We start from the raw sequence: 23,931 nt of genomic DNA, 5'->3' as shown, positions 1-23,931 counted from the left end.
TGAGACAAATGAGAATTGTGTGAGGAAAAGCGAGTCTAAGTGAGAGATTATGATGTGTTTGTAGAAACAGTGAATGACAACAGGAAGTCACACACTAGTTGCTAGTCTCTTATACTTTCTCTTCGAAATGTCTACATCCTTGTTATCCTCCTCTTCCTCACTTCTGTCCCTACAGGGTTGACCTCCAGTTAGCAGGAAGCACCCCTCCATCTTAAATATTGACAATGCAGTTATTCGTTTATTGATCATCCATTCTCCCTGTAGCATGTTCAGCATTTTCTTTCACTGCCAAATCTACAAATGCGTGAAGCTGCACTTTCACTCACATTTCCTCTTCAATATAAGCCATGTTTTAATCAAGAGATTCCAGGAAGACAAGTCAGCATTGGAGATAACTGTGCTGGAAGATGATGTATTTTTTTGCATTGTGCAATAATTGGCGTTATATTAGCACCTTTACATGTTTTTTCGTTGCATTTGAACAGAGAAGGTTGTAATGAGATTTATGCATGCGTTCAAGATGACAGGGTGTTTCCGTTTGGCTAAATTTACCTCAGAGCGTTCTTTTGGAGCATGTTAGATTTTCTTATTTACTCTTAAATGCTCTCTCTGAGAAAAAAAGGTGAACGTTTTTTTAATAATAAATGTATTTTAACTGGTATTGATGCTTCATTGTTGCATTTAGAAGTGTTGGGAGGACATTTAAAGCATTTATTTATTTATTTATTTTTGCTCTAGGAGGCTGTATTTCTGAAATTTGCCTCCGTTCTTTTAGGTCTTTGTTCTGCCTTAGTTTTATTATGAAAAATTACTTTCATTCACACTTACACATAACTTTATAAAATGTAGGTATTTATCTCACAGGAAGTCTGGACAATTATTAGTAGGTTTTCCTCTTTTTGGCTTTTTTGTTTAATTTAACACAACCTTATTAAGTAATAATTTATTATTATTTATAAACGTATTTATTTTTATTCATAAACTTGTGTCGACCAAATTAGTGTATTTATTTTTATTTATAAACTTATGTCGACCAAATTAGTGCTATGTAAAAATGCCAAAGAAAACACAATTTCTTTTATATTATAGAGAGGGCCCTTGCAGAACCTCAAAATATGAAAAAAAGGTAATTTGTTTTTTTTAGCCAGTATATTTAAAAATAAAATCAATATACTTTTGAAAATAAGGATTATAATGATTTGCGTACCCTCAGAGTATTCAAGGTGTAAAACATGTTAATTATAAAAGGATCATAAATATTCTAAACATTTCCTTTTACATTTTATTTAATTTTTTTCAGCAGATTTTCAGTGAATTACAATAAGATATTCTGTTTTAAGAATCTTATTTTTGTACAAGCATCTGATTAACGTCTTAAAAGGAGACATTTCTACTTTGACAATTAATGTAATTTGGTTCTTCTTCAACTGAGCACTTTTGGCCATTTCAAACATTACTTTTGAAACATTTTCTGAAAGTAATAAATTCCGACCACAGTGACATTTCCAACATCTCAAATGATGTGTAGTATTTTGTTTAATAGCATTTTGTGATGGAAATGACGGTTGAGAAAATTATATTTTTGTAATAAAGTGGCCGTCTCTCCTTTTTGTCTTGCTATCAAATATTTTATGTCCTAAATACAAACATTTAAATAATATTTTTAACACTTTTTTTCATAACAAAAAAATAGAGCATGATTAGAAAAATTTTTCACAAGTGAACTTTAGCTTAAATTTACTTTGTACTTTATCTAGTTGAGTTCGAGTTTGTAAAAAAAAATTCATATCTTTGTCGAACTCAAAATATCTTTCCTCAAACTCTGTCACAGTATTCAAGGTGTAATTTTTCTTTAATATTATGAAATTTTCAAAACCATATGTAACTTGAATACAAAGATTACATTTCTAAGGACTAAAAGGTACATGCATTTTAAAGTTTTTTCATTTATCTTTGGTCCACATTGACACCCCCACCCTGCCAAATTCTTTCCTTTGTAACTCATGACAGCTCTTTTGTAAGAATGTTTGCTGAAGGTTAGAATATGTAAAAAACTAAATACTTTTCCCTTTCATTTGTCTTATTTTTTTTTCTCTTGCGACATTGCTGTCATTCAGCTCAACGTGTCGTATGATTTGTTTACATGTATTTGTCCTAGAACCTTGGTTTGACTACTGCATAAATATAAATTAAATTCCTAATAGTAATGAATTATTCAGCATCATCTAGAAACCTTGGATTTCGGATCGAGTTCAGGAAGTTTCATGAGAAGGGCATCCTAAAGTGCATTATCTTTCTGTGCATGTGCATTCATGTGTGCTTCTCTTTGGGTGTGTGTAAGACTTCGCTCGCCACTGAGGGAATACTCAAGTATGTGCTTGAGCAAGTTTGGAACGATTTCCTTCAGTAAACATTCTCAATATATTGGGTACGTTGAGATTACCATTAATAGACTTAGTCAAAGAGGTTAAATGGTTCTGAAGTAAACATTTTGATGAGCAGTGGTATTTAAACTCATCCAAGCGTCAACAGCAGCCTCCATATTTAGCTGTGAAAATAACCCACCACCACTCACCTGAACATAACTGTTGCATTTACATGGGCTGCAGTTCGAGTTGGAAATAACATTAGGATAACACTGCATTCCCAGACGGATGGTTTGTATGTTTGGAGCAACACAATTAACGTGTTTATTGCACACACCCTAACCAGCTCCCAAGTCGTTTCCGGTTGCTCTGAGTGGGAGCAGGTGCGGTTTGCCTTGTGTAAGATTCATTAAGTGTCCGTCCAATACTCAGTGTGCAGAGAAGTGTGTCGCTGATCTGGCAACCTCATACTAATGAGATGCCATCCGCCAGAGCGCTTTTCCTTAGAGGAATCTAATGAGGTGTTTGTAATGAGAGAATCAACACGCTCGCATTTTGAAATTTTAGGAGGTTTTCTGCAGTAAATAAATGCCAGACGTTGTACAGAAAACGTCAACTAGACTCAGATTGAAAGTCCCTCTCATTAATGCCAGCTCAGTTGATTACCCTAGAGAAGAAATTAACAGTTTTCCTGAAAACACAGAGAAGAATGAAAGAAAAAGAAAATGAATGCATGTAATTAGTAGCACTGGGGCAAAGAAATTATAGTAGTAACCCTCTTCACCCACTTTCCTCACGAAACCTCTTTCTGTCTTCGGCTTGGTAGTCGAAAACAATGTCGTTCCTTTCTAGGTCCCTGTTGTCTCAAGTCTCAGGTGGATTGATGTATTTTAATGAGGTTTGCCACTAATTAAAGTATGAAAAAGAACTGCAAATTTTCAATGAATCACAATAAGATGTTCTGTTTCTGAATGTGCAGTGCCATTCGTTCTGTTTTAAGGGTCGTATTTTTGTACAAACATCTAAAGTTTCTAAAGGTGCACTTTGACAAAATAAGGTAATTTGGTTATTCTTCAACTATGACTAGACAATTTCTGAAAGTAATAAATTCTGATGCAGTGTAATTTTCAGCATCTCAAATGATGTACAGTTCCTTAATAGCATTTTGCGATTGAAATGACGGTTGTGGAAATTTTTGTAGTAAAATGGCTGACTCCTTTGTCTTGCTAGCACTTTTTCTAGCAATTAATGTTCTAAATAAAAACATTTAATTAATATTTTAACTCTTTATCAAATCAAAATTAGAGTATGATTGGAAATATTGTTTGCAAGTATGAGTAAAAAATGGTTTATATCTTTGTTGAATTCAAAATATATCTCACATTTGTTCAATTTGTTCTATAGGTAGCTCTGTATATCAACACATTTGTACTTGATATGCTATAGCCAATGTTAACTTCACTTGTGCACTTTACATATTTTTTTTTGTAGGGCTGTCCCTCACTAAAGATGTTTCTAGTAGGGGTGTGCCATATCATACCGTCCACGATAATACCTGTATACATTTTTACATGCTAAAAAAGTGTCATATCGCGATATCAATGATATTGCAACGCGATGACGTATGGCGCATTTACGTTCCCTAGCACGCACAACATCAACACCTGTCTGAGCGCGAGAGCAGCCTGTCAGCCTCCGATGACGATTTAGCAATTTCACAAACAGCTTGAGTGTTCAGCGGGGCTGCCGACGCGCGTCTTCTCTCTCGCGTGTTTAGGAGTCGGGACATGACTGAATGGTCTCTTGCACAATCTAGCCATCCGTGCATCGTAACTAAAGTTTATAATTTTCAAGTCTTCTTAATTCTTATCAGTTTAAACATTCAAGCGGTTTTAAACTATCCAGTAAGCTTCTGGCGCACTCTCTGAGAGAGTTGCACTGCGTGCATATATAGAGTACAGCTCGCGAGAAACTAAAGTTATTTTTCGCGGATTATATCGCTTTAATGGGGGGGGGAAACGCAAAATTGTGTAAAACTTCCGGCCTTAGTAAGTATACTCATAAACACAGTCGGTTATAGGCTATATAAAACGCATGTGACAGTGTGACAGACAGTATAATGAAAACAGCAATGGATCTGTGCACTAGCTGTAAAAGTGACAGCAGCCATAGGCTATGTGTCTGTCATTAATGTTGTCGTCAAAACAACAAAAGATAGCTTTAATTGTAATGAATGAGAATTATTAGCCTATGTATTTAATTTAATCAGGAAACAGAACTAAAAGACTATGTGTTATTTTACATTTGATTACTTTATTATGTTTCTGTAGTATTTCTGAATACTGGTGTTAGACCTACACACATTTAACATTTAATTCAAAGATTGAAATCAAGCTTCCTTGTGTTGTGTAAACTCTTAACAACAAAATTACCACATTGTAAAAACGCAATGAGTGAGCAAACATTTAGGCGAAATAAACATAATAAGAAAATTTTCAACAACAACAAAAAAATGTCTATATCGTCATAAATATCATTATCGCAAATATTCTAGAAATATCGTGATAGAATTTTGAGGCTATATCGCCCACCCCTAGTTTCTAGTCGATTTTTAGTCACTCATTTAATACATTAGTCAAGTAGTTGGATGGTTATGATGTTAATTTTATTACTTAAATACAGTGCCTAGCATAAGTGAACACACCATGGGTTCCTCTTGGCCTTTGAAATTAAAATGGCCCCACATCATCACATTCCCTTCACCACACCTAGGGATTGACATGGGGCACTTCACATAAGATCATCTGTCAATGCAAATCATACCAGCTATTAGCCTAACTGAAATAACACCATGACAATCTCTAAGTATGGTGAAGGGAATGTGATGATGTGGGGGTTTTTTAATTTCAAAGGCCAAGGGAACTTTATCAGGATGCATAGTGTCCTGGATCCATGAAACAACTGGCCTTTAAAAATAAAAATCTACCTGCCTCTATGGGAATTTAACATAGGGGTGTCCTGACTTATGCAACCTATTTTTTAATGAAGAACATTTATTTATTTACGATACATTATTCATTCACAAAGAAAATTGGTGTCCTTAAAGGTTGGATTTTCCTCATTTTTTAAATTAAGGCATTAAGATCAATTTCCAAAAGATGATTTTTTTATTCCTCTTTTTAGTCAACTTTAGCATGGGTGTGTTCACTTATGCTATCCACTGTATATACTTGGAGGGTGGCATTGGAAAATGGATGAAAGAATATTTCATGTAACATTAAAATATAAATTAAGTGCTTTTTACAAAAAACAGCAAGGAGACTGTCTGAACATTTGAACTACTTATTAATAAGCTAGTGTTTTCTGAGTTAGTGTCGGCTGCAAAGATGAAGTTGGTGACGCTGACTCTCATCTCTACAGTATAGAGAGAAATGCACATTACCTTAAAAATATCATGCAGTAAGTGCTAATTCAGCTTCTGTACTCCGCACAAACACTTGGATATGCACCTAATAATAGCGCACATTTATCTAAGTTAACAATAGAGCGGCCATGTAGAGAGGCGACTATCCGAATTAAAGTAGCCATTTAAAATTTGGTCGACTGAGCCTCTTCTTGTCGACTAAAGTTTAGTCAACTATTAGGGCGTAGTACTGATATTTGGCATACAAATAGACGCATATTATTTATCACTGGAAATACCATGAGCTGTTTGAGATGCTGTTGAGATGTTTGCTGTCTGTAAAAACATTTACAATAAATTTGATTCATGGAGTCTGTCTTACTTCAGAGACATTGCAAAAATATGATGTCATTCTTACATTCAACGGGAAGTGTTTCAGCGATACATTTCAAACTAGAACTGTTAATGTTAAAAAAGCTAAAATTTTGACACTTTATTGAAAACATGGGGAATAAGGGACTGTATGGCTCACTATTTTGGTTTAAAGTCTGGCAGGGATTTGGCGGCGTAAATTAGTTTGTTTGCCCTATTATTCTGCAACAAAGTGAGATTGTAATTGTTTGCAGGGCAGCAATGTCGCCACTGGCTGTAGAAAGGCCAGACTGTCCTGGTGACAGAATCCGGTTAAACCCAACATTCCACTCTTGCTTTTTTAATACCTCTAGTATCTAAAACTGCTAGAGGGAACCAGAAAATGATTAAAGGATTGACATCAGCCAGAAAGAAGGTGAAGGGGAAGGTCGGTGAAGGCTTATCTCGTTTTTTTCACTTATTTGTTTGAGGGTGTGTGCATTTCTTCTTGTTCGTGGTGAAATATAGATGTTAAATGTATTTTCACAGTTTGACCACTCTAATTGCATGGTAAACAATGATCTGCTTTTTTCAGTTTGTTGAACCTCAACTTGATGAATAACATTCCTCAGATGCATTCATTTATTCTCTGTGGCTCCCTAAAAAATATATATATATATTTGATTTAATTTATGATATTTAAAAAATAAAAAAAAGACCTTAAATACAGTCATACTTAAATACAAACTTTTTAGAAAATAATTAAGATGTGTACGTACACTCATATATTCAAGATGTAAGTAAAATATGTTATTGCTTTTTACCTGATTGATAAACCATGTGATATTTTTATAGTCATTAAATGTCTTTGGTTGAAAAATCTTAGCATATAAAGATTTCCTTTTTTTTGTGGCCATTAGCCTGTTATTTGACCCTTATTAACACATTGCCGTTCCTGTTATTTTGGGAGTTTTTAACAGAATTATGACTAGGGTCATCAGTTGATGAAAACATTTAATTTAATTTCATGAAATGGTGATTAATTAATTATCAATTATCTACTGAGAAAGCACAACAATGAAGATTATTCAAGAACATAGTTATTCTGCCAGACAGAATAAAGTATAGTGAATAATCAAAGTCAATATATTGAACAGTGTGAGTTTGTTGGTTGTTTTTTTAAACTTAACCAAATGTAGAAATCTACTTGTATATTGCAATCCATCTTAAAAGTATATCTTGTAACTAGACTGTATTGTAGATTGAAAAGGCTATACGTGGCATTTGATGATCAGTCTAGTGATTTCTGTTTTAAATGTTTGTCAGTTAGTTCTGTCTGGGCTAATGATCTCTCTGAAAGGTCTCATACGTGGTGTGTTTTCAGCAGATTGTGCCACTGATAACGAGGCAGTGACAGCAGGGACGCCAGCGAGCAGACTGTGAATATCTCTGTGTGGTCACACTCCACTGAACGTTATTACAGAAGATCTGCAGGGCTGCATTTGAGCGTAATTGCGCTGTTGGCAGCTGCGTGGGGTCCCTCGTGAGATAAAGTTGTTCATCTCTAAAAAGGATGTCAAACCTAGAGGTTTTGAGCATAAAGGGACTTGGGAGATAAGCTATGGCTTATTAGACAACACTATTTCTTCCTGTTTAACATTATCTTGGTTATGGATTATTGGATAATTTCCATTATGTGAGAACGTTTTATATTAAATGCATTAACCAAAGCATGGAAATAAATCCTAGTATGTGGCCCTGTCCCAAATGGCACACTTGATTTTGGCTTATGGTCTTTGCTCCCAGGTGTCCCATTTGTCGTTACTGACATTCAGGATGGTGCTCAGGAACGGACACTTTTTTGTGCACTCACTGGTTTGTAATTCCCAGCAGAATATCAGCCACTAATATCAGACTCACTAATATCTGGTTACATATGATGTAATGAGTTTGTTTCTTTAGCATTGAAATATGACATCAGCTCTATCCCCCTCACAATGTTTTGATTTTTTTTACATTTTTGGCCTGAAATGTTTTTTGAGAGTACATCTGTTCAGATCTGAAAGCCATAATCCAGAGAATGAAATTATTATCCAGGGAAATTGCATTAGTACAGGGAAGATTTGGCCAGCTAAGAAGGGATTAAGTGGGGTAAAAAATTGTACAGTTCACTGTTTGATCCACAAATTATGGTTATTGCCAGCACTCAAAATGATTCTGGTCTGTGTGTTCTCTGCAGTCAGGTGAGTTTCACTTATAGTCATGTTTATCTTGAGCAGTGGAAGCACTTTGTGAGATAACCCTGATAAACATACCCGGATAAGTGCTCAATAAAGCAAGTATACATGCTAAAACCTCCCTGTGTCGAGAAATAAACAAGCAAAACAATGGGCCGCATCTCAGTTATGTGGCAACACCCAGATCATGAAATATGTATAACATTCATATACTGCATTGCCCATTTTCAAACAGAGTCACTGATACCTCCTGAGGGAAGAGTGTGTGAGGGTTTCTGATGCTACACATTTTGTCCCCTTGGTTACAGTGCTGTTTTTCCATCTTGTGCCACTGACACTTGCAATGCTAATAAGAAAAATATACAGAATACATGCCTGAATGGTGTAATTAATGTTGTTCTCTGTCTGTCTCTTAGGTTTGGTGCACAGGGGTGGGCAGAGAGGCGAGCGCATGAGGAGAGGGCGTCCTGAGACCCCCATCTCCACCGCTCGCACACACACGTTCACGGACACACAGCGCCTACAGCCCTCCAGCCGCCATGGTAAACCCCTCATCTTCTGTTTGTGTGGCTCATTGAGTATCACGGTTTTGTTCGTACAAGGTTGATGTCTAAGTTAGGAAATCTCCCTTACATGTCTTTCTGTCCACACCGCTCTAATCTAAAACAAGTCAAGATGTGATCGAGAAAATGTGATGGGGAGCTTGAGAGAAAGAGAGAAAAGGGGGGAGGAGATCAGCGTTTGATTAATGGCGCTCACCTCCGGCTTGTGGAAGCAGGGTCTCATGGGAGAGTAGGGCTGTGCTGTTTGAATTATTAAAGTCTGAGAGTTGGGGGGGAGGTTCATAAATAACTCAACGTAATGAGCGCCCTGCTATTGTGAGCTCTAATGCTAACCCAGCTTTGCCGCCGCAGCCTGGGTGACCTTGGATATGCGCAAGCGCATACATCGACGCACACACACCTAAGCGCTTCCCACTGCTTTTATTCTTGCAGCTTTCAGTGTCTTTTGATTCTGTATCTGTATTGATTTATTGTGCACATAACGAGGTGACCTTCCTGGTTTCACTCGACTTCCTGTCAAACTGTGGCCAAAGTGGCAGAGTCCACAGATACTCGCATTCTCACACACACACACACACACACACACACACACACACACACACACACACACACACACACACACACACACACACACACACACACACACACACACACACACACACACACACACTCTCACTCAAGAAGACCTGCATCAGTCAACAGCTATTTGTGGTTAGCTCAAATCTATGCCTATATGTCTATAATAAGTAGCCGCAGAGCTTTGCAGATCATTGCCTGACTGGAAGACATTTTAATTAGGGGTGTGTAATTAATTTATTACTGAACACTGAGCTCAAATATACACACAGAGATGACACAACATGCCAGTATCCTTGTGCGGTTATCTATTCCATCTGATAGGCAGAGCACAAGCTATAAATAGACATTACTACAATAACAACTACTATTACAGTGACATTTTTAATAAATAAACCATACAAAATGTACATTTCCCTTCAGTTTTAACGGGCCTGTTCCTTCTATGTGCGTGCTTTTGTTCATCTTACTCCATTCGATTGAAATCTGTTTGTCTGAATGGGTCCCCAGTGTGCCGTTTGTTAATCCAGTGGTTTGATTAAACTCTCATTTGCTTGATTTCTTTGTCTCGCTCTCTGTCTCCCTCTCTCACACATGCATGCTTTCTTGTTGTCCATTTCTTACTCTGGTTAGGATTCCTTTTGGAGTACCTCCTAATAGAATCTGTTAAGCATCAAAAACATCTTGCTCTGTGATATTCCGATTTTTCTATTTGTTTGTAGAGTAGTATACTATTATTCTATTCTCAGTTTAGCCTCTGAACGGACATGAAAATGACTTTCAGAATCTTTCTAATGTAAATTCTTTTTTAGCAATAATTGCCACTTTATTAGGTTCAACTGCTCATTAACGTGGCAGAAACTCAATGCTTGTCATCTTCGCGTTGTTTCATGAAGCATTATTTTGCTTCTCTTCAGCTATGATAAAGAGACATCCACTCTTGCGTAGACCTTATTCACAGCAGCGCCATGCTTGGTTTTTAACGGGAATGAAAGTGAGGCTGTGAGGGATAGACATACCTCACGTCAGTGGGTTGTACTCTTATTTAATGTGTTTTTGGATTGTTCAGCTGACTAAACACTGCAAAAATATCTTTGAGAAATTTCAGTTGTCAAAAAATTATTGTGATCTAGGACCTTTATACTGCTTTTTACAGCGGATACCATTACAAATACGGTAAGTCTATCCCTCGCAGCCTCGCTTGGTATGGTCACAGCGCTGCTCTGAATAAGGTCTATTGCGTGTTCATGCATTTTTGGGGGAGGAGCAATGAAGGGAGAGGTGTATTTTTTTTTGGCGTTGATTTTTTTTTGTATATATTTTATTTTGTATATAAATATCAACAGTTTTTCTCAGAAATCGTTTATTGCACCTTTCTTCATTGCAACCCAATGCATTTTATGAGGTAGTTGAAGATACCCAACACTATTGTAATAATGTATGTAACCATTATTCTGTGCACAGCTTGTACGTACTAAGCGTCTTTCTATCCTTATCCATCCTTTCCCTCTCTTCGGTATGATGTGTGATTAAGATGCAGTGCTCTCTGCTCCTCCTTAGCTATTTTACACTCTTTTACACTTCCCAGTATGTTTTACGGCCACTCGCAGGCAGCCATTAGGTGCGCCTCATAAACCCTGTTAAATACTGGCCTGATGCCACAGAGTGGCCGCTGTCACTGCAGGGAACGCACACGCACAGATATGCATCTTTATATCCCAGCCACCCACTGCTGTAGATGCTGAAAGACACATGCTCACCAAGGCTGCTTTAATGTTCTCAAACACGTGTAGTTTGTATAGCAGTGTCAAAGTGTTCACTCTGCATCACAGTAATTGATCAACTCCACTAAAGGTTGCAGCCTTCAACCATCAGTGCTTCACACTCGACAAACAAGCCCAACTGTCTTGTTGAAGCCTCCAGTGTAAAAATGTCACTCTGTGAATACCGATTGAAACAAATGAATCTTGTATTTCTTTTCTTGCTAGTTAAACAACAGCTGGCGTTCAGAAGATGGATGCATTGTGTCGTTTTTATGTGTATATTCTGTAAAGGTCACCCCCCCCCCCCCCAGGGAACTGCAGTGGCGCTGATATGAGCTTTGATACGCTATTGAGCAAGTCTGCTGTCGAATGTAGAAATGGTACAGGAAGAGCGACAGAATGAAAATGACGGGATTAGGGAATGGAACTCATGTTGAATAGAGCTGATATCATTGCGATTCAGGCCTGTGAAGGAGGATAAATGAATTGATGAAAGATTTGACTGGTAGTGCACACCTACCCTTTTATTTCCATCTCTCTTTTTTTGTCTTTGTATTTTGCTGCATGCAGAGACTAGCTCTCAATATGCAAAAATCTGAACAATAATATTATATTTGTTGGTTTGCAAGATAATTTGATCATATGAAAGATGTGCGTAAAAATGTTAGCAGTTAAACAGCTTGAAACATTAAATACCATGAGATTCATCTAATTTTCTAATTTCTATTCATCAAAGAATCCTGTGTCTTGGCTTCCACAATTTTAAGCAGCAATTTTTTAAAATAGCTGTTTTTTGAGCCTTGATGATAATAATAATAATCAGAAATGTTTCTCAAGCATTAAATCTTTGAATGTTTTGTGAAGGATCATGTGACACTGTAGTCACATGCACTCTAATTAGGAGTAAATCACGTCAAGAAAGATTAATTGCAACTAAGTGATTTTGATTGATTGTAGGAGACGGCAGAAACCGCAGTTAAGTAGCTGTTCTCTGGTGTACCAGTGTTTGATTGAACCAGTTAGCTCTGATTTCATCAACAAAATGTCAACAACAAAAAGAGTCTTATAGAGTCATAAAGTGTTTTCATTAAATAAAATCGACATTAACCAATATATATATATACTACCTGTGCATTAAATGGTTTTATTGCGCACCTTCCAGCCAATTAGAATCGAATATATCATGGTCTGTCTGAAGACACTCGATTCTAATTGGCTGGAAGGTGTGCAATAAAATTGTTTAATGCACAGGTAGTTCCAGTTAGTTTAATCAAGTGCACACACACACCACTTGAACACAGAGATCATAGATCACGCTGCGCACACACAGAATAAGTTTTACCCTTTCGGTTAAATATTGTGCTGCAAACATCAATAACAGCTTTAACTTTTTAATGCTGGCAAATAATTATGGTATAAGCGGGATAATGCACAGCTAGCTGTGCGTTAAACGATATTAAAATGCACTTCAGTTCGAGTCAGGTGTTTTTTTGCCGCCATGCATTAAAATATTTGAATGCACATCTAGCTGTGGGTTATCTCCCGCACGTGCGCGCACACACACACACACATACATGTGTACGTATACAATACGTGTATGTATGTATATGTGGTTAGTTGAATTCTGTTACTTACATTTAGCATTATTTGCACCACTTTTAGCACCATTTTTCAGTCGCACCCCGCCAGTTGAGAAGTGTCTCCCTGAATTCTAATGCAGGAATTGAGGATTTGTTGGTTATTAGATCTAGTCACAAAGTGGGCGACATTACATGAGAGACTAACTGAAGTTAAGAGACCGTGGTTGATGAAAGACTGTAGGATTGTGGGTAAGTGGGAGCAGGAGGGCTTCATGTCTGATTAGAAGAGGTTGTTGGGTGACTGTCACTGAGCTCAAATTGATTTCCACCCGTGAGGATGATGTAGAGCATACTGACACCTGCAGAAACGGGTTAATACAGCACATCCATGTCTGATGGCGTGTTCCCGTTGAGTTGGGTGTGAGACACGGCTTCGGACACACACATGTGAACCTGTCACTGTAAGCTCTGTAGATGTTACTTCCTTAGACGTTTGTTTTGCCATGAAGGCAAGCAGAGGTGAGTTTGATTGATTAAAGTTTAATCTGCCGCTAAACGTTGCGCTCTAACCTTGCACGTCTGTCTCGCGTGCACTTTACTTTAGGAGATAAATTGAAGAAGTCAGCCAAGGTGATCTTCAGAAGTTGTTAACATAGTGGTGTGTGTGTGTAGTTGTGTGTAACACATCTTTGTCAGTGTTACGGGTATTAAGTTGATTCTTCAACTACGGATGCTTTTGTCCTGTGGACTTAGTTTAGTTGATTTGTTTTGAGACCTTCATATAAAAAGTCTTAGTTTCAATGAAAATGAACTCCTGAGACATAATGGGCCCTATCATACACCCGGCAGCCCAATGTATTTTTTGCTAGTTTCAGCCAATGGGCATCAGCTGGTCTGAAAATGGTGCGTTTGAGGCCCATTGTTGGCGCGTTGCTATTTTGAGGCAATTAAATAAATAAATAAAATACTGCAGTTAAATTTTCAAAGTGTACATTATACAAAGTGTATATGCGCCTATAGGCGTGTCCACAGCGCGAGTTAACTCTGCTTATACACACACAGGAATGTTGCAGCACACAAACATGGCAAATATTACAAATAAAATGATTACAGTGTAAAAGATTAATATTGTGTACATAAAGATATGATGGAATCCAGCTCGTCCCGTAGATTGTCTGCTTGCGCTTTAACCTCACGCACGAGCAGATCCATTTCCTCGCTAGAGAAGCATTCAGTCTTTCCGCTTGCAAATTCCACCATGTAAATTGCGAATCCACCATGGCGTGAGTGCAACTGGCTTTTAAAGGGAATGGGAGACGAGACTCTGATTGGTTTATTACACGTTACTCCGAAAAAAAAAAACATTATTTATTAGGAGAATAGGGACAACCCCTTTAGACCATGTGCTGAGTGCGCCGATCATTTTTCCTGTCGTTAAACTAGCAAAAGTGGATTTGGACTCTTGCGCTGTGTGCTTTAGACCATGCACTTAGATTGTTAAAATAGGGCCCAACGTGTCCACAGCTTGAGAGACGCTTTATTGGTATGTGCGCAGTTTTTGCATCTACAACTACACAGCGTTATGTATTGTTTCTTATTATGTTTGCTTTTTCAAGCTAATGAGACTTTTTCTCTCTCCGTCAGAGGTCCATTCGGTCGTTCGGGAACGATGACCGTCACGTCATGGCCAAGCACTCCACCATCTACCCTTCCTCTGAGGTCCTGGAGGCGGTGCAGAGCCTTGTCTCCACTGTGGAGTGCGCCCTGAAACATGTGTCTGAGTGGATGGACCAAACTCAAGCCAGCCAATCAAATCAGTCAAATTCACCCAGCACACAGGAGGAGGAGACAGAGGCCAGCGCCGACGAATCACCAGAAGGCAGCACAAAGTGAGTGTTCCCAGTGTTGCATGCTCGGAAAATGGACAGAAACTACTGTTGGTTGTTGATTTATTGGCTAAAAATCTTTCTGATCCAGAGACGGTAGTCATATTTTGTGTGTTCTGTCTCAGCGAGGGCAGCAGCTGTACCAGTGGTCCCAGTGAAGGAGGGGTGTTATGTGGAGTGATGAGGATCGGTCTGGTGGCCAAAGGCCTCCTGATTAAAGATGACATAGACCTGGAGCTGGTGCTCATGTGCAAGGAGACACCCACCAAGACACTGCTGTGCACCGTCTGTGACAACCTCCCGCTGCAGATCGAGGTAACGGCACATGGTCACACTTCTCACACCTGCCGACAGAAAAGCCACATGAGCTACCAAAATACACACTTGACCGCACAACCTCCTTTACTGGTGGAGTTTTGATCTGGCGTGGCTAAATATACACTCAAAAGTTAATGGTTGCGTTTCATCTGTTAAAAAATTGCATTGCGGTACACTGCGACTAGTTTTGTCCCGAAGAACAAGAGAAGCTTTCTGCAATTGAACACTTTTTTCCCCCCTGGATTTGCATTTGTTGCGTGCTAATAATAAAGCATGTATTGTGGTAATTATGGAAGTAAAATAATGTCAAATGTTTTTGAAATAAAAAGCCTGTTGAATTGCACTACTTGAAAAAAAAATAGGCATTTCATTAACCATGCTTGCATATTAATGCATTGTATTTTTAGGGCTTGCATTTTTAATGGGCTGAAATTCAACATGGTTGAATATTTAAGCTGTGAATATTTCAATTAAAAACATTTCAAACATTTTCATTATTAAAAATTCAAAAATCCATATTCACCCTTCATATTTCATTTCCAAAATATTCATACAGTTTAAAAATACAACCCATAATATTCAACAGGCAATTTTCGGTCCATTTTATTTCGCTTTGCAAATTCACTTCCACAAATTCAGTGTTTCAAATTCGACAGTAAATTCAACATTGACGTCCAGGAACTGCAGGAAAAGCAGTAGATGCCGAGCATACTCTCCATCTGCCGTTAGTCGACCTCACCATCAGATGGTGCAGAAGCGCTTGTTGTTGACGAAGACATTCATTCATAAAATGGAAATGATTATCTGTGACCGTATATGCAGAAAAAATGATAAACACACAAAAGCTGTTCAATAACTTCATTGTTACTTTCCCTGTGTATTCTACATGTCATCAGCTTTCTCTACCATGAACAGGATTATAATCGGTTTCCCTCAATACCTCATACTCAAGGATTCCCTTTCCGTTGGGACAAAACGCTTAACACATACAGTGATATGAAAGACCAATCTTTCACCTTATTGGGGATGTAGGCTGTAGGCTACTATATAGGCTACAGGCAAGAAGATGGACTCAGATTGTAAACTTTACGCGCAAAGTTTCATGCTGTGCGTTTCGTGATATAGCCTACTGGCATAAAATCAACATTTGATCTATTAATACTAACACTTTCTATTCTATTCTATTCCCCCCCCCCCCCCTCTCTCTCTCTCTATATATATATATATATATATAGCCTATATATAAGTCCTAAAGTCCTAAAATGCCTACGTGTGCATTAGCTTAAACTGGGATCATAGCACTTGCATATTGTTGTCCTCCTATTGTTAGTTTAACTGTAAATCGCTTTGGATAAAAGCGTCTGCCAAATTAGTAAATGTAAAATTTGCTTGACATTGGACATTCGCGCATTTAGGGACCGTCTCTAAAGTTGCATACAACATTGCCATGTACGTTTCTAACTTCAATAGCAAACTTAAATTTATTTGAATAAATATCAAAAATCCAAAGGGTGCACATTATGCCTGACACTACATGAACACTTTACAGTTGGTTTTATGACTGTAAGTCGTTCTATTCAAATGCTATTGAAGTTAGAAACGTATACCAAAGTCGTATAAACTTTAGAGACGGCCCCTAAATATGCGAATGTCCAACATCAAGCCATCTTTATGCCAGTCTATCACTGGGAAACGCTCAGCTGTGCGCGTTATTCTGAGTCCATCTGCTTGCCTGTGAGTTTGGACTTTTACATCACTAGTCCATTAAGCTACGTTAAGCGTTGTACAGGTCCAGCAGGGGAATCCTGAAGTATTGAGGGAAACCCTAATAGCCTGCATGCAGCACATCGCCACAATGTAAAGTTAAGGCAACTAAACAACCAAGAGAAATATATGTCGACCTCAAAAATGTAACATTGGATCTGTATATCCGCATCAGGGAATAACATTATGATCTCGTTCACGGTAGAGAAATATGCATGTAGGCTACACAGGAAAAGTAACCGTGAAGGCACCGAATTTAACAAAAACAGCCATCATAATAATCACAAATAAACTTACATTGCTGTAAATGAGTTTTATGAATGAATGACTTGCTCTAATTTTGCTGGTCTTCGTCAACAACAAGCGCGTGCACCCCCTGCTGGTGAGATCGACTAACAGCAGATGGAGAGTATGCTCGGCAATCTACTGCTTTTCCTGCAGTTCCTGGACGTCAATGTTGAATTTACGGTCGAATTTGAACCACTGAATTTATAGAAGCGAATTTGCTAAGCGAAATAAAATGGACCGAAAATTGCCTGTTGAATATTATAGGTTGTATTTTTAAACAGTTAGAATATTTTGGAAGTGAAATATGAAGGGTGAATATGGATTATTGAATTTTTAATAATAAAAATGTGTTTGAAATGTTTTTAATTGAAATATTCTCAGCTTAAATATTCAACCATGTTGAATTTCAGCCCAAAAAAATGCAAGCCCTAAAAATACAATGCATTAAAATGCAAGCATGGTTAATGCAATGCCTATTTTTTTTCCAAGTAGTGCAATTCAACAGGCTTTTTATTTCAAAAACATTTGACATTATTTTACTTCCATAGGTAATGCACTCATTAAAATATGCTTGTGAAGGCGATTTGTAATTTATGTTACCAAACGATTGTTGCAGTACTGTTGCAATTTCTCCTGAACATTTTTTGCAACTGTAACAGCTTCGGTCATTTCTATTATTTGCAATACATAAACACAAATTGCTGCACGACAAACTTATTTTTTATTCTTTTCAAAAATCTCAAAGGTGTTTTTATCACTAACAAAAAACATAATTTTCATTAATTGAAATAAAGCTTAAATTTTAGATTAAAACTTAGAAATGTTTCCTTGGGAACTAAATTAAATAAAATGTTTAATTTAAAGTACTAAAATTAGTAAAGCTAAAACTAAAATAACTATAAAAAAAACCTAATTTAAAATAAAAAACTACTTTAAAATAAATGGCTTAATAGTATATAAATAATACTAGAATTACACTGAATCTCAGATAAATTGTCAATTTGTTTTTTAAGCAATTAATTTAGTCTGTAGGGCAATAATAGGACAAGACATCTCAGGGTTTAAAATCTGAAAGCGAAAATGTAAAATGTGCATTTTTGCGCTTTTGAATTCTCACAAAACAAATTGTTATTCGAGCTTTAAAGCTGTAATAATAGTATTGGTTTATGCAGGTGAACCTTCGGTTTTACGTTATCAATGTAATTCCTGTTAGAGGAATTTGCTCCATGTAAACAGTACAGTAGTCATGTCCCTTTCTGGTTTCTTGCCCCTACCATTTAGAAGAATTTTGTTTACTGATATTACATGGTCATAAAAAGAGTATTTTGATGTAACTTTTACAAGTTCAGTAAGTCAGTCTATCAAGCTAGTCTCAGTTTGATGTGCATGATGTTTTGTGACTGTATTTTATTGGAGACTGCATGTTTGAATGTATTTTAGGGTATTTACACTTATATTTTGGTTCTCTTCGTTCATTTAGTCCTGGTTCAGTTACCATTTACACTGTCCTTTTTAACCCTTCGGAGTCTTGGGCTATTTTGAGTACATTGAGTAATGTTTACCATACCAATGTTTGGTATAATTTTTTTCAGCACAACATCACCTATATGACCAGACAATTAGTTTTTCACTTTGATGTACTGTATCAACATACTGGACCCAAAATCACACAAAAAACACAAAATCCGAATAGAAAATTATATTATAGCTTTTCTGCTACAGAAAACACAAACATGCTCAATGAAGCATTTTAAAAGGTTTAAAATGTAAACACAAGTTGTAAATGTCAACATATACTGGTACAATTCAGATATAATCAAGCTATATACAAAAAAAATATGATTTACAAAAAAAAGCGGGTGTAGCCATAGGCTTTTTTCTTTCTTTTTAGCTTAGCCACTTTCTAAAAAATGTTGTGCAGACAATTATACAGAGAGCTATATTTAAGGCCTTGCATTCCCAGAGTATGAGGGTTCACAAATAGTGCAAATACAACATAAAAAATGTAAAATTGAGATAAAATTAAACTATATACAGCAAAAAGCAGGTGTGGCAATAGGCGTTTTTTCTTTTCTTTTTTGCTTAGAAACTCTACAATCACTTCATGTACAATTACACAGATAGCTAGATTACAGGGCTTTCATTCCTTGAGTAAGAGGGGTTCCTCAATAGTGCAAATATACCATACAAAATGAACACAATCAAACTATACATACAACTATTTACAACAAATATCAGTTTTTTTTAATTTTTTATCTGTGCCACTCCTCAAAACAGTTTATCTAAATCTACTCCTAAACTACCTAAACTATCTACACTACTCCTAAACTACTCTCAAAATCTACTCACTCTTCCAAAAACTAGCAATAATATCTCTCTCTCTATATATAACGTATATATGTCTCTCTTTCTCTACTCTGTAAATCCTCTGCCTTTCAATTTCGCTTCTTTGCTCAGTTGGCTCCTCCTCCATTCCCTTAAACGTGCAACCTGAAGAGCAGAGTCAGCAGATTCACACATTTTTCTCTGTTTTGTTTTATGACAAAAAACGACGAAGTTATTAGAATAAATGCAACGCCTGTCGCATCTCATCTTGCGTTCTTTTACGAATGCGTCAGTATTTTTTTATATAAAGTTTAAATGATCTCCGTTTTTACTTGGTCTATCAACACAAAACAAAAAGTAAAATAGAATTTCAAACCAGCACTTTCGACAGAAGTGGACGGCAGCGTGACTGTTTTTATGCTTCGACGTCTTAAACTGGTCATGTAACTTGATCACGCCGGGGTGATCGGCGACCCTGAAGAGTTAAGACCGAACCAAAAAAGTAAAAATTAACATAGCTTCTACATGACGAGAAGAACCAGTCATTCTTCAGCATTCTGTCCTCTTTAGGTCACATCTTGTGATATCCCATCTTGTTTTTGGTTTGTTTAGATGTCTTTGGTCTGTGTTGCATTCATATTTCAGTTGAACTGAACCAGAATTCGTTTGGAAGTGGACTGAGATTCAACTTTTCAACGTCTCGGTCCTCTTGATGGCACCACGGTTCAGACGGCAGCGTTCACACTTATTCAAATGAAACGCACTAACAGAGCAATCGCACAAGAGTTTGTTTTAATCCAACCAAACATGCCAAGCGTGAACTCACACGTGTTTTTAGACAAGTGTTTTGAGGGAAATGAAACTGCAGATATCCATACAGAAAAAAAGCTGCAACATACAAAACAGACCTGCTCTATTTATATGCATCATGTGTAATTAATCTAAACCTGCCAGCAACTGGTTTCCCTAATTAGACACTTAGGACAGGCCGGGAGGGCGGGGTGATCCGCAGTGACCCAGTCTGAACCCCCCATCCAGACAGAAATCCCATTAAAGCAGACTGCACTGCCAGCAGGTCAACTCTCCGTATAATGGATCTGTTCGTAATGGAACGGCAGTCCACTACTTTGCCTTTCTTTACTTTCTTCCTCTTTCTCTCCATAACTGTCAGCAATTGAGTCTGTGCTGTCTGGTTTGTAAATGTATTGTGACGGTGTGACCAGCTGTGGTCATGTGATAACAAAAAGCCTTACACTTTAGATTCTTGTCCGGTTTGTTTTAAAGTTGGTGTGTTCTGCACTTTTAACCTTATAAAGCCTTGGTCAAAACTTTGGTGAAAAAACTGTAATACACAATGAACTACAAGCCTTCTGTCGTCTGATAGTTCATAATTTTTATCAAGCAAAGTAAATTGTAAAGATGTCCCTCTTCAGGTGGTGGTACACATGTCTTTTTGATCTGAAATCTTTAATGATTATTATAATGTAAACATAGGAATTACTTTTATATTGTTGGTTATATTTCAAGATGAACATTTACTGGACTGAAGCAACTTTTACTTGATTATACATAATCACATTTGTGAGTATCAAAAATTATACATCAGGATTTTGAGGAACATCTGTACATATGTTTTGCCCCCCAAAATAAAAACTACAGAGCTTTGATCATAAAACTAGACATTTAAATATCATGTTACTAAAACATATTATTGGGAGGTGTAGTTACAAGTTGTAATTAGATCAATTTTTTTCCTTAAGTAATCTGTTATACTCACTTAATTTACATACAACCTCACTGATTTACATTACAAGTAATCAGAATTTCATCTTACTTTTTGCCATATAAATATCAGCAACTGCACCAGTTTGCATATTTTTGCTCAGTTTGGGCCTCTGGAATTTTTTTTCTTCCTCGAGTATGAGCTCAATATTCTCCTATATCATATATGAGCCATAAAAGCCATAAATATGAAGACATAAATGTGAAATTATACTATTTTTATTTATTTATTTAGATTTTGTCTAAACATTTCACAATTTTAATGTGGGCAGTTTTGCAGCTTGGTGTCAGTAAGGTCAGTAAGTGGTATAGGTTCGGGATTTTTTTTTTACTTTGTCTACATTGGGACTGTCATAATAACACATTTTTGCTACATGATTATGGTGGCCAAATTAATTCTCTAACAATATAATTGCGCTTTAGAAGTTTAGAAGTTTTAGAAATATATAATGATACGTGTAGTTTTAACATGAAATCAACGTTTCATTTAGTTACTATCATGGTTATTGTCAATACCCGTATATAGAGACACCCCTTGTCTATATAAAACATCAAATAATTTCCAAATAAAAGCAAGAAAGGTAATTTTTCCATGAAATGATACGTTTAAATATATCAAATCTACACTAAATAAAGCCATATATGATATATATATATATATATATGATCATTCATTCTGGGTTATTTTTGCATGTTTTTGACACTTTGGAATTTAAACTCTGACCCCTACAGAAATTGACAGAAGAGAAGTATGAGATACAGCACTGTATTCCCGAAGCCGCCATCTTGGTCTGCACCACGACAGAACCCAAACTCACACTGAAGGTGATGCTCACCTCCCCGCAGATGAAAGACGCCTGTGAGACGGAGGAGCAAGGTTTGAGCCTACATGTGACCTACTTCCTTTCTTTTTTCTTTTCTTTTCTAAACAGAAGGTGAAGGGGAGGGATGGATGAACGTTTGTGTGTGCATTTTTAGCGATGGTCCATTAGAAGAACGAGCTTTAGTCTCTTCCTTACTCTGCATCCAGAACTCACTCAGGGCCGTGCACATAAAGCACACACACCACTGGACTCATCTTATAGTCAAAACGCACACACAAAGAGCTGATTCAGCAGCACGTCGAGTGGTCTGCGCGCTGTCTGACTCTTGACCCGCGGGGCCGCTCATGGGAGGTGCTGAACAACAGCGGGAGGAGAGTAAGAGTAGACACAGACATAAAAGACAGATCTCTTCTAAAGACGACATGAAACACTTCTGTAATGGGATATTATGAAGTGAAACCAAATATTCAGGCAAGAACAATGTAGGGCGGGACTGTTTATCCATAATACTCAACCTGGACAGTAAGAGCAGCCCAGTGCACTTTGGGTACAATTCTGGTTGGAGTGTTTTGTTTTTCTGTCTTTCATCTGATAGTTCTCTGATCAACTAAAATAATTTACTCGCCTTCATGTCATTTCAAACCTGTATTACCTTCTTACTTTATCAAAACACAAAAGAATCACTGTTGAAGTGCATTTAATAAAAGTCACTGGGGTCCAAAATAACACTGGACCCCACTGACTTTCATCTATGGACACAAAATAAATTATTTGTCCATACAATGAAAGTAATTCATATAAGTTTGGAACAGCATGAGGTGAGTAAATGATGACAGGATTTTTTTTAACTCACTTTCGTCCTGTCTTTAATCCACACTTTTTATCTCTAAGTCTTGACATTAATATGAATGCGTTATGTCAAGTCTTATTTAGGCTTAGGGTTGGTAATTCCTGATGCAGAGGCATTTTGAGCTCAGAACACATAAGTTAAGTCAAGATGGAAGTCTGTTATTGGAGTTTCTGGTGCCGTGACCCGTGACTGACAGCCGAAGCGGTTGTATCTTTAGAGGATGGCATTTAGGCTATAACAATTAGAGCTGCAGTGGTGCGAAACGGGCTGTTTCTTTCTCTTGCTCTCTCCCTCATACACGGGCTCCTTGCCTCTTTCACACACACACACTCACACACATACACACTGTCATACACATTCTGTCGCTCTGTGCAAATATGCAAATGCTTTGCGAACAAAAAGGTTGCAGCCCTGTTGTACATGCTTGAGTGCTCTTCGGTTGCAGTGGCAGTAGCAAACCTCAATACTTAAGAGGGTGATAGTTACCTAGATGTGTTATTGTTACGGCCTTCATGGATTTCCATAAGTACCACCACATATTTCTGCTGAATTTAACTGTGATAATTTAATGTCCAAGTAATAAAGTATACTTGGTAACTGTATTAAACACTGTGTTAAAATTCTGCAAATTTTGACCTAAAATCAACAAAAAAATGCAAGAAGTCTTGTCTTAAGGACCAGTCACATTTGCCAGTGTTTGCGTGAATTAGTCCAGGCATTTCAATAGGAATCCACGTAATCTAGAGTTTTGCATGAGGGTGAAAGATTTTTGAGTGAACTGAATTTGCCATGTTGACCAACAGAAAGCTGCTTGGTTTGAAAGTGACTTCTGTGCTACACTATTGACAAAAGACAGTGGACCTCTTGTGACTGCACCTTTAGTTATTCAGTTAGCTATCTATAGATATGTTAACCATTTAACCAACTTGAATCAATTTACTCCGCAAGGACTGTTGCTTCAGATTGTAAAAAACTGACTCTACTAGCTGATCTTATAGCATCCCTAGTGGCAGCACAGAAAATGTAAATTATACTTGTTTTTAGTGATACTGGCC

General features: G+C 37.2%; 1 protein-coding gene across 13 annotated transcripts in view; it reads left to right on the top strand.

Annotated features, from left to right (window-relative positions):
* The window catches only part of strbp (spermatid perinuclear RNA binding protein), a 149,193-nt gene that overhangs the window by 94,882 nt on the left and 30,380 nt on the right, over window positions 1-23,931 (top strand). For all 13 annotated transcript variants that reach the window (XM_077243123.1, XM_077243122.1, XM_077243127.1 and 10 more), the window contains exons 3-6: window positions 8,774-8,899; window positions 14,484-14,728; window positions 14,851-15,040; window positions 21,935-22,079. In XM_077243123.1, coding sequence (XP_077099238.1) covers window positions 8,897-8,899; window positions 14,484-14,728; window positions 14,851-15,040; window positions 21,935-22,079 — 583 coding nt within the window. In that variant the 5' untranslated portion in view covers window positions 8,774-8,896. The remainder of the gene's footprint in view (window positions 1-8,773; window positions 8,900-14,483; window positions 14,729-14,850; window positions 15,041-21,934; window positions 22,080-23,931) is intronic.

Source organism: Siphateles boraxobius, unplaced genomic scaffold (genome assembly GCF_051911475.1).
Source record: "Siphateles boraxobius isolate OS27281-9 unplaced genomic scaffold, OSU_SipBor_1 25, whole genome shotgun sequence".
Classification (NCBI taxonomy): Eukaryota; Metazoa; Chordata; class Actinopteri; order Cypriniformes; family Leuciscidae; genus Siphateles; species Siphateles boraxobius.
Note: the sequence above shows the minus strand (reverse complement) of the source record. Positions and strands in the feature narration are given on the sequence as shown.